We start from the raw sequence: 11571 nt of genomic DNA, 5'->3' as shown, positions 1-11571 counted from the left end.
CACAGCTGCCGTTATTATTAACGATGTGGTGGAACAACTGGCCTCTCTCTTTAATAGACTGTTGCCATGGTGACAATATTGAGAACAGGTGCAAAAGTCTTTCTGCATATTATTATTGGATGTACAAAAAACAACAACAAAAAAACAAAGTTTGTATTTATTGTGTACAAATGTTAATTAATAAAAAATATGGAAAAGTTGAAAAGTTGCACGCATCGATTTTTTCAGACTGAGCGTGTTTGTGTGGATGTTTGACCAAAAGTGGGTGTGATCATGATAACACGCTCCACAGCACCCGAGGCCAAACTTCCTGAGCGGAGCTGCAGGAACATGAGACACAGCAGCAGAGACGACACAGAGCTGCTCTCCGTTTGGGACGGGCGATAAGTTCCTGCCAGGAGTTTTCCCTCCTTATGTTTTCTTATTTGAACAGCAGCTGTTTATCAGGCATGCACACCGGAGGAAAATCCCCTTTGGATTCTGGCTTCAGCACATCTTGTGTGAAAATCTACCTGTGCTCCAACCCAGAAGGTAGGCAGTGATTCCTAATATGAAAGGCAGCTGTAATTAGGTGTGCTTTTAAAACATATGCATGTTAGGTTGCGTCATGTTTTCTTGTGTCATTTGAGTTCTTGTTAAGGTGCATCCTGTTTGTGTTGTGTACAGACAGCGTGGTGGAGCGTAGAGCTCTGAGGGACAGTGTGTTCCCCAGATTCAGAGAGCACTGTAGACACTCGCTGGGACTGGATGTCAGGGTGAGCACACACTTTACTTTTTTTAAAACCTTCCTGCTGCATCAAAAACATGTCAGTGAAACAGTAGATGTGCGTGTGCGTGTGAGTTGTATTTTTCTTGGGAATTCTTTCTGTTCTTTTAAAGCCATAAACAGGCTAAGGAAGGATGTGGGCACTGTTGCTTTATACATTAAAACGAGATTACTTCAATGGCATAAATGCTCACACTAATGACTTTTAGTGCTGGGAAGAGAACTAGATATGGTCCAGTGGAGGACACATTGTAAACTGCTTTGCTTTAAGGTTGTTTGTAATTAAATTAAAGGTTTTCTTTTTTATTCTTTATAGACAGAATAAAAACAGGGACTAGAAAGAGAGAGCATATTTCTCCTGTTTTGGCTTCCCTTCATTGGCTTCCTGTTAAATCCAGAATTGAATTCAAAATCCTGCTCCTCACATACAAGGTCTTAAATAATCAGGCCCCATCTTATCTTAATGACCTTGTAGTACCATATCACCCTATTAGAGCACTTCGCTCTCGCTCTGCAGGCCTACTTGTTGTTCCTAGAGTATTTAAAAGTAGAATGGGAGGGAGAGCCTTCAGTTTTCAGGCCCCTCTTCTGTGGAACCAGCTTCCAGTTTGGATTCGGGAGACAGACACTATCTCTACTTTTAAGATTAGGCTTAAAACTTTCCTTTTTGCTAAAGCATATAGTTAGGGCTGGACCAGGTGACCCTGAATCCTCCCTTAGTTATGCTGCAATAGATGTAGGCTGCCGGGGGATTCCCATGATGCATTGAGTTTTTCCTTTCCAGTCACCTTTCTCACTCACTATGTATTAACAGACCTCTCTGTGTTGAATCATATCTGTTATTAATCTCTGTCTCTCTTCCACAGCATGTCTTTTATCCTGTCTTCCTTCTCTCACCCCAACCGGTCGCAGCAGATGGCCGCCCCTCCCTGAGCCTGGTTCTGCCGGAGGTTTCTTCCTGTTAAAAGGGAGTTTTTCCTTCCCACTGTCGCCAAAGTGCTTGCTCATAGGGGGTCATATGATTGTTGGGCTTTTCTCTGTATCTATGAAGCGCCTTGAGGCGACATTTGTTGTGATTTGGCGCTATATAAATAAAATTTAATTGAATTGAATTGAAATAGAAAGATCCTTGAAATGTGCATCTCTTTATTAGAGAAACGAGATAGAAAACACAAAATCTCGAATCTTGAAGCTATAAAAGTAAAGTCTCAATAATATTCCGTGTGGTCCATCACAAAGACACCCATGCGTAATGTCGCCAGCGACGGGGGATGACAGCAGTAGCATTTTAGCTGCTTGCAGGTATTTGTAGTTTTAGTCTTCCACCGTTTTCCCTGAGGCCACTCCTGTAAAGATGCAGTCAATAACGTGCCTTAATTATATCTGACAACAAAGAGAATGAGCAGCTGTGAGGCGACTGTCTGTGTTGGTTTTCGTTCATGTGTATTAAATAAACATTGGGACAGTTCAGTCAGCACATTGTGGTGTGTACAATCAGCAGACAGAATAAAGAACGTGATGCCTCACCCCACCTTAGACGCTTGCTCTCACTGGATCTGGGCTCAGCTTTCTTAATTTTTTATTTCCGCTCCACATTTTTTAACTCTTGAGTGTGTTTCTGTCGGCAGGTGATAGACCCGTTTGAATCCAGTGATCCCAGTCGCTGGCCAGATGAAGACACCAGGTATCAGATGATACATGAATGCAGAGGAAGCTCAGCTGGACCTTTTTTACTGGTAAATAAAGTCCTTGGGTAAAATCTCAAGTGTAAACCAACAGGATCTCAGACTGACCCTTACTTCTCAGCACAATGAGTGATGACATGCTCTAAAGGACATCAGCACCTTGCCATGTTGATTCATGAGTTGTAGTCAAAGTTTTATTGTTGAATTTTATCAGTTTTTAGTATTATGAACTTTAAAAATAAAAGCTTTTCACCCTTTCTGGAGTATGCTGGACTTTGCAAAGTCATCTACACTGTGCTATGTTTGTTCTCCTTTTTAAATTAAACTTGTCATCACGGCTGCAGAACAGTTCTGTCATTGAGCCGTGTCAACAAATGGACAAAATAATAGAAACAGTTTCCAATATAAGTAAAAGACAAAATCACACTTATAGCATCACACAGTTGTCTCTTAAGCAGATGTTCTGTCTAGTAATCAAACAAAAAATAGTAATAAAGACACACATACACGCGCAGCTTACTTTTCTTACAGATGTGCTTAATACAACAAAACAAGGTCCTTTAGCTTAATAAATCCTTAATACTAAACAATAGTTCTCCGTGCTGTTGTTCCTCTTGTGACCACACGGTGGTGCTGCAGGCTCTGGTAGGACATCAGTATGGCACAGCCCGTCTGCCCGCTCAGGTGGAGGTGTCAGAGCTGCAGTTGCTGCTCCAGCAGTGTCAGGAGGCCGGCGTCAGTACACAGGAGCTGGAGAAAGTCTATCAGAGGGACGAGAACACCATCCCTACGACCTACTGCCTGAGGGCTCCGCACAGACGCAGCTATTCTCTGGTAATTAAAGTTGATGGTATAATTTTATGACTTTATTTTTAATTATGAACTACAATGTTATATAATATAAAGTAATGCGATTTCAACTTGTGTTATGCATCATTTAAAATCTTATTGAGGTTTTAGAAACATCCCATCAAATCACACATTCTGTCCTTAAATCAAGTAAATTGTGTTTATAGTGTATGTGAGGACGTTTTATATTTAATATGTTTTAATAAACTTTTATTTTCCCTCCGCAGCAGGAAAGAAATAAGGTGAAGGAGGAAAGAAAAACCAAGACTAAAGAGGAAGAACTGAGGAAGCTGTTTCAGGCAGCTGTGAGTCTGTGTGTCCAAAGTGGCAGCATGACCCCAGAGAGAGCCAAAATCTTCTACAGATCAGGTGAAATACCCCACATAGCTGTGTGTGTGTGTGTCAAGTCATTTGTCGTGATCCACTGTTGTTAGTGTCATGGGCAGCCTGCGTCTGTGCCTTGGAATATCTCCTGTTGGAGGGAATTTTTGTTGTGTAAGTAAACATTTGCTTTACCACTTGTCTCCAGCCCTCGATGCAGATCTGCGTTATGCTCTGGAAAGCTGTCCTGAGAGAGACATCACCAGACGCTGCTTGGTCTATGTCCACAAGATCATCAATGCAAAAGCAGAGAGACAAAAGGGACCTGTGAAAATACAACTACAGTCAAAGTTGGAGGTAAAAGCCATGTGTAGTAGATGCACAATAGACCCGACCACGTTTCCATGCTTTTCACCATCTTTATTGACGCGGTTGCTGTACACGATCACACGGCTGCGGCTTTCCAGTCACAGGCCGAACATACGCTCCAACAACAACAACCTTATAGCAGTCAGCACAGACTTTTAGACCCTGTAAAGTTGAGGCACACAACAATGTGTCCCACTGGTAAAGTTTCTGGGCTGCCTTTCCTCATAACAGCCATCCCTCAAGACTTTCTCCATTTGAAGCAATGCATTATGAGGGATTGTAACATCTAGTCCTCATACTGAATAAGCCGGCGAGGCCTGCAGGTGCATTTGCAGACCACGCCCCGCCACAACATGTTTAATTATGGGAGACGTCAGGAAAAGGATGAACTAAAATAAAATTTAATCTTTCTGACCACTCTTGAAACTTTATTTTACTAAAGTGATATGTAGAATTCAAAATTTGTACCCTTTTTATTTAAGTCCACTGTGAAAAGTTCCCACTTCTTTATTTCCAGGATGCCACTCTGAGTTCATCACCCACTAACGAAAAGTTACTGTCAGAGCTGTGTGAGTGCTTCCTCCCTCATCTCGTCACTTCCCGCCAACTTCTAGTCTACACCATCACCACAGAGTGCGACCGCCGCCATGGTTACACATCAGCTAGGAGGCGGGGCTATGCTGATTCTCTGTGCCAGCAGGTGTACTGTGACCTTGTGCAGATGACTGACGGTCTGAACGTTTCTCAAAGCGCAGAACCTTCTCCCCTCGGTGATGCTTTATCCCGAGAGCAGGCCGAACAGGAGCAGCTGTGTGACATCCTCAGTCGGTTTTATGACGTCATTCAGCCCGAGGAGGAAAAGGTGAGGATGGTTTTAGCCTTTACAGACTAAAATATACTATTTACATTGAAAATACAGGCACTTTTGTTCTGTGTGCAGTTAGAAATATTAAAACATGACATGTTTGTATAATTCATTTTTTCCTTATTTATACACCTGCAGCATAGCTCTGCTCTTATTGGTTGCAGGTCAGAGCCTATGTGAAGCAGAGCTACCATCAGTTCCCTCTGGTAGTGACCGGAGGCCCGTGTTCAGGAAAGACGGTCCTGCTAGCACACTGCACTCAGCAGGTAGGTTGACCAAAGGGAAATTTGAAGCAGGCATATCGTGTATATATATAATTTGTAATAAGAATTTGTGCCTTTTGTGTGCATATGTTTCACTGACGCTTAAAGCTATCTCTCTCTGTCCACAGATGAAGCACTGGCTTGCAGACAGCGATCCTGTGGTGATCAGTTTTTTCTGCAACCTATCAATTAATGCTTCACCAAAGCATCTGCTGTCAAGCTTGTGTTATCAGATAGCCTGCAGATATCTCACTGACTCCTCCTCTAAGCAGGACGCTAGCCACTGCAGTGACCTGGATGATCCTGGCAGTACCACCGACCCCAGAGAGGTCACATCCAGCTGTAGCCAAACATCTGTTTTGGATTCCCAGCATGAGCGTGGCACCAAAGAGCATGTTTCTGACTGCAAGCAAAGCTGGAGTACCGCTCAACATCCAGATCAAAGACAGCTGGATTTTGGCGACATAAAACCCGACGCTTGTCTGTCTGAACTTAAAGAACACCTCTCATCCCTCATCAGCCACCTGCCTTCAACTGAAAAGCCTCTTGTCCTTATTCTTGATGGATTAGATCAACTCAAAAACAACACTGGTCTTCAAATCATTGAGAGCCTTCCCAGGCCTCTTCCTCCCGCTGTCAAACTCATCGTCACAGCTTCCTCCAATCGAGCACACTTCCTGCAAGCCATAAAACTACACTATGCCTCTCAGAGTGTATCAGAGGACATCTGTACAGGAAGGTTGTGTATACAGTTGGGACTGGTGGACAGGAAACAGAGCGTACAGATGCTGGCGTCTCTGCTGAAAGGTTCAAGAAGGAGGGTGACGTCTGGACAACAAGCTCTGGTCAACCAGGCTATCGCTCGCTGTTGTCTGCCGCTCTATGCTCGCCTCCTTCATGCACACACCTCGCTCTGGCGCTCTGGTATTACTAATAGAGTAAACAAAAATACAGTTTCTCAAAGGAATAAGTCTTGTTTTCAGAGCTACAAATGCCACACAAAGACTAAACCCACATGTGATGTGGGTCACTTACAGTCATGTGAAAAAGAGCGTTATAACTAAGTACACCCTTATTGCTTCACAGGAATAGCCAGACGCTGCTAAGCAAATACACTGATTAATTGATCATCAGCAAGTGTGAACACTTCTATAAAAGTTTTGGCAGTTTGCTGGTCTGGAGTCTTAACACAATACTACAATTGCAACAGAAGTGGGAAACTGCAAAAACAAACAAACCAAAAAAACAAGGTACACGAGGTACATCTCAGACTCTCGGGTCTCAGTTAGCATGTTAAATGTACAGTACAGTTAGAAACAGACCGAACAAATATGGTTAGCTTGGAAGGGTTACCAGAAGAAAGCCTGTTCTCTCTACAAAGACAGCAAGACTTAGGTTTGCAAAGTTACATCTGAACAAACCACAAGACTTCTGGAACAAGCACAGTGGTGGAGGTGTGATAATAATTTGGGCTTGTTTAGCAGAAACAGGACCTGGGACGTTGCAGTTGACGGATTTGACCATGAATTCCTCTGTATATTAAATACTTATGTTGCAGGACAATAATCATCATGTAGCACCAAATCTACAACAGAATGGCTGAAAAAGAAAAGAATAGAGGTCTTGCAAACAGCCCAGTCAAGGTCCTCAACCTGACTGAAATGCTGTAGCAGGATCTTAAGAGAGCTGTGCATAAATGAATGCCCACAAACCTCAATGAACGGAAGCACCATTCTCAAGAAAAAGCAGGCAGAAATTCATTCACAACTCCTGCAAGTCATCAAACTACACGATGTATCTCACAGTGCATCGGAATATATGCGGACAGGATGCGGTCGACCAGGTTGCCACTGCCATTCTGTGCTTGATTCCTGCATGCACACACCTCGCGACGTGAGACGCTGATAAAGTCACACTTCAAGCTGTTGCTGTTAAAGGTGTTTTTTCAAGCTGCTGAATCATGGGGTGTACTTAGTTTGTCACAAAACTGCATAGAGTCCCATGAAAGTGCTCTTTTCCACATGGCTGTGTGTTTTTCATAGATTTGTTTTTGAATAATAATGAAACTATTTAGATCAGAGCACTTTTGTCTTCACAAGATACATTTTTTGAAATACCCCCCCAAAAATCGTAACAGGATAGCACCACTTGGCCTTTTAAATAATTCTCCTCTTCTCTCCTTGTCTTCAGATTCCGATGTGACTGAGTCATCTCTCCCCGATGGCGTTCATTCATCTATTTCTGCGCTCCTGGATCACCTTGAGCAGAAACATTTCTCTTCCATCGTGGCTCGCGCCGTCTCTTACCTCACCATCTCCAGGTCTGGGCTCACCGAGGCTGAGCTCGCCGATCTGCTGTCCATTAAGGAAGATTTGCCGCACATAGGCTCTTCTTTTAAGATGACAGTCCCACAAGTCGATGTGGAGAGACTTCTTTTGGATTTAAAGAGCTTTCTTATCCAACGGAAAGTTGCAGGTTCCCTGGTTTTGTTCTGGGTGAGCAGGCATTTCAAGTTGGTCGTGGCGAAAAGGTATTTAGACGCTCCTGATGTAAGAAGAAGGCTTCATTCTGAGATGGCCGACTATTTTAGTGGACAGACGTCAGGCGTAAAGAAGGATGCAGCCTTAAAAACACACACAGACACTCGGCAACCCAGCCAGCCATTTGTATTCACTTCAATCAAAGGTGGTGGTCGGGGGAATGTGAGAAAAATCGTAGAACTGCCGTATCACCTGCAGCAGAGTGGCAGGTGGAAGGAGTTTAAGTGCGTGCTGTTGCTGTCATTTGGGTTTCACCAGGCTATGGTTCGAGCTGGTCTTCTTGGAGATCTGCTAGCTATGTTGGAGGCTGAAGAGGAGTCATCTCAGGTTAAGTTTGTAAGAGAAAGACTGCTACTAGCAAGCACATTGAAGTCTTCTGCTTGCTTCCTGCAGAGCTCACCTCTGCAGCTGCCCTCAGTGATGGAGACAAACCTCCTCCCCTATTTGGAGGTCTTTCCTGCTCTTGAGGGTTATCTCAGGGAAATCAAGGAAGGGAGAAGAAGTGGATTAGGAATAGTGCTTTGCCCCAGTCCTTCCTGTGTTCCCCACATTCAGTACTTAAAGTACGATGACATAAGTAAGGGCGTTTGTGTCAGAGAGATCGCCGGTACAAAGTGTGGGGTTGTTGCCGAGATCACGGATGACGGCTCTGCTTGGATTTGGAAAGGGTGTGGATATGATGTAGCCAAACTGTCACTCAGATGCGAGCAGACAGAGTTAAAGTTTGCAGGCGTGAAGAGCAGCGGTCCGTTCCTCCTGCTTTCCACAAGCTGCAGCAAGCTTTTCGTGTGGGATGTGGAAGGCCCAGAAAAGTTTCTCGAGGTCAAAGACCCTTTTAAAAACACGTGCGAGTCGAGCGAAACACCCAGCAACATCGAGGGATTCGTCGCACATCAGAAAACGCTGTCCGTGTGGTGGAAAGATGAGAGCTTTGTGAGCGTGTTTGACATCTCCAGTGAAACCCTAACTCATTTCCAGTGTCAGAGCCCTGTGACCTGTTCAGTGTTCTCCTCTGATGGGTTTTTCATGTACTGTGGCCAGGAGGAAGGCACAGTGTCCGTATTTGACATGAAATCCAGCAGTCTGCTTAGCACCTGCTCAAACTCGAACCACAGTGCTGTTACGCTGATCATCCTCCATGAAGACAAGAGGGAAATGGCATGTGTTGATAGGACTGGAAGTGTAGCTTTATGGGATGTGGCAGCCAATACACAACCACCCAGACTTGTGAAAGAAAGTTTCACTCAGGGTTACTCTACTAACATACTCAGTACAGATTATTCCAGTGAAATCAATACTCTTTTGATGTGTCAAGCCCACCAGGCTTTACTGTGGGATACTTGTAACTGGGAGCTGTGGGACCAGTTCTTGGCTCCACAGGGAAGAGCCTTCACTCAAGCTGTGCTCTCCCAGGATGGCCATCTTTTCCTGGCTTTGTTAGACACCTGCACCTTTATCTTGGTGTGGAGGGTCAGCAGTGGGGAGTGTGTACTCTCCTTAGAAACGAACAAGCAGCCACACACACTCCTCAAAATGGCCTCAGATGTAATTTGTGTCAGTCACGATGGCTGCCTGACAGTGTGGGACTCCGAGATGATTGATGCTGCAGGAAGTGCACAGAAAATGGGCGGTGGAGTGAAGGAGGTGGTGGTGGAGCAAACAGGCGTGTGGTTCTACACCAGAGATGGGTCGGAGAAGGTGTGGAAGTGGAGTCTAGACACGGGACTTCCACATGTTAACTTCCTGCATACTGGGCCTGTGGAAAAACTGCAGCTTTCCCCAAACGGCATCCACCTGGTGTCACTCTCGGCTGGGGATATTTACGTGTGGCGGACAGAAACAGGTGAAAATATCCTCCGCATCGGTGGCAGCAGAGCTAGAGACATCCTGATCACCCCTAATAACAACTTTGGAGTGAGCATTTCTGAGCGAGGCCTCTCGCGGGTTTTCAAGATTGCACAAGGAAATATCGTGTGCAGCATCCACCCATACCTATCTGATGCTCAGGTTTCACCTGAGAGCACCTACCTGCTCGGCTGTTGCCATGGAGACCTGCTGGCTGCCAGTCTGTGGTCGGGCTCAATTAGCAAGCGTTTCTCCTGTGTGGAAAGCTCTGAGGAGGTTGTCGCTTTCCAAACTCTTTCACAGCACCCAGAATTTGTGGTTGTGATGGCAGCCTCGGGGACGGTGTACACGTGGAAGGTGGCAGAGGAGACTGTGTGCTGGCACTTTCAGCTGCCACACATGTTTCACTGTCAGCCTGAGGACTTCCAAATGTCCTCCAATGGCAGCTACGCACTGCTGTCCATTGACAGCGGCGCAATTAACCTCTTAAATCTGTCTCGAGTCACACTGTGCTCATTCAAAGTCGAGGGTCCTGTCATTAAAGCCTGCCTGGACAAAACTGGACACTATGTTGCTTACATAACCACGCCCTCCGGGCTGGAGGACAGCTGTGACTGCTACCTGCATGCGAGGCCCATCCTCCAAGTCACGCGACTTTCAGATGGGGAGAGATTAGGAGCTGTGCATCTATCTAAGAATCCAGTAGCTCTGGTTATTTGTGAGCAGCACTGTGTGTTTGTGGGCTTTGGGGATGGGTCTGTAGGTGTGTACTACATTTCAGATGTCACAGTCGATGTGGATGAGCCAATCAGGTGCTGGGAAGATCCTAGCGGCCAGCTAAAGCAATGTCCCTTTGACAGGACGCCATTCAGCTGGTTTCCTCAAGACACACCAAATGTTACATGGCCTTAAGATTAATATATGATTCTGGACAAAGAATGTGCAAATTTTAATATTAGACAAAGATAATCTGAGTCAATACAAAATGCAGCTTTTAATTAACAATTTCATTTATTGAGGGAAAACAGCTATCCAAATATACATGACCCTGTGAGAAATAGTAATTCCCCCCTTGTTAAATCATGAATTTACCAGCCCTGATTACTACCAGACCTTTTGAATTAAGAAATCACTTAAACAGAACCTGTCTGACAAAGTGAAGAAGGCTAAAAGATCTTAAAAACCAAAGAAACTTCAGAAAACATAGTCACTGACATCTATCAGTCTAGAAAGGGCATTTGGACTAACACAGAGATACGTCATCCACAGCTGTAAAACGTTGAAGGAGTGGTCGACATACCAATGACTCATCCAGGAAGTCACAAAAAACAAACCCCACCTTTCCCAAACTTCCCAAACTTTTTGTGTGGGATGCAAAAGGCTCAGAAAGGTTTCTTGAGGCCAAAGACCCTTTTAAAAACATGTGCGAGTCGAGCGAAACGCCCAGGAACATTGAGGGATTCATCACACATCAGAAAAAGCTGTCTGTGTGGTGGAAATATGAGATGTTATGACAAAGGGTCGTCTCACATTTACCAAAGAACATCTCGACGATCCCCAAGACTTTTCGGAGCATGTTCTGTGGACTGATGAGACAAAAGCTGAACTTTTTAAAAGACACAACACATAAAAAAAGAACCAACAGTCAAACCTGGTGCTTTGTGGTAGTGTAATGGTCTGGGGCTGCTTTGCTGCTTCAGGATCTGGACGAGTCACTGTAACTGATGAAACCATGAATTCTGTTGTTAGCAATTAATAGGTTAACTTTTTAACACAGGGCCAGATAGATCACACAATGAGGGGCGTCATATTATAAATTCTTGTAAGTACATAATACTGTAAACTGTATATATTTATGTATAAATATTAAACATATGTTTGGTGTATGCTGGCACAGGCAGGAGGTTTGCTGCAATTATCTAAAACCAAACTGTCTGATAAATCTCTTTTTGTGTGTATTTTGTAAACACAACACCACTTTGGCATGACTGCATCATGGTTTGTATTCCCAATAACTGCTGTTCTCTTAAATATTTTTTTTTTAAAAAGGTAAAAAAAAAATAGCTGC

The 11571-nt window shown here is 44.3% G+C and overlaps 1 protein-coding gene across 2 annotated transcripts; it reads left to right on the top strand.

Annotated features, from left to right (window-relative positions):
• The first annotated feature begins 316 nt into the window (after positions 1 to 316).
• LOC146504048 (NACHT and WD repeat domain-containing protein 2) lies at positions 317 to 11536 on the top strand. Of its 2 annotated transcripts, none has more exons than XM_085184549.1 (10): positions 317 to 531; positions 667 to 755; positions 2395 to 2502; positions 3091 to 3285; positions 3531 to 3669; positions 3830 to 3978; positions 4508 to 4852; positions 5020 to 5121; positions 5247 to 6042; positions 7309 to 11536. In XM_085184549.1, the coding sequence occupies exons 1-10, from the start codon at positions 414 to 416 to the stop codon at positions 10413 to 10415; spliced, it is 5148 nt and encodes a 1715-aa protein (XP_085040675.1). In that variant the 5' UTR covers positions 317 to 413; the 3' UTR covers positions 10416 to 11536. The 2 variants fall into 2 exon arrangements, with proteins under 2 accessions (XP_085040675.1, XP_085040674.1); XM_085184548.1 differs by having other exon boundaries at positions 3528 to 3669.
• Positions 11537 to 11571: the final 35 nt, after the last annotated feature.

The sequence above is a fragment of the Neolamprologus multifasciatus genome, chromosome 14 (assembly GCF_963576455.1).
Source record: "Neolamprologus multifasciatus chromosome 14, fNeoMul1.2, whole genome shotgun sequence".
NCBI lineage: Eukaryota > Metazoa > Chordata > Actinopteri > Cichliformes > Cichlidae > Neolamprologus > Neolamprologus multifasciatus.
This window is presented reverse-complemented; position numbering and strand designations above follow the sequence as displayed.

Bases quoted from the DNA above. Each gene is read 5' to 3' on its own strand.
- LOC146504048 (XM_085184548.1), top strand. From the start codon at position 414: ATGTTTTCTTATTTGAACAGCAGCTGTTTATCAGGCATGCACACCGGA. The intron at 756-2,394 runs GTGAGCACACAC...TTCTGTCGGCAG, and splicing joins CGCTGGGACTGGATGTCAGG to GTGATAGACCCGTTTGAATC. The intron at 3,286-3,527 runs GTAATTAAAGTT...TTCCCTCCGCAG, and splicing joins ACAGACGCAGCTATTCTCTG to CAGGAAAGAAATAAGGTGAA.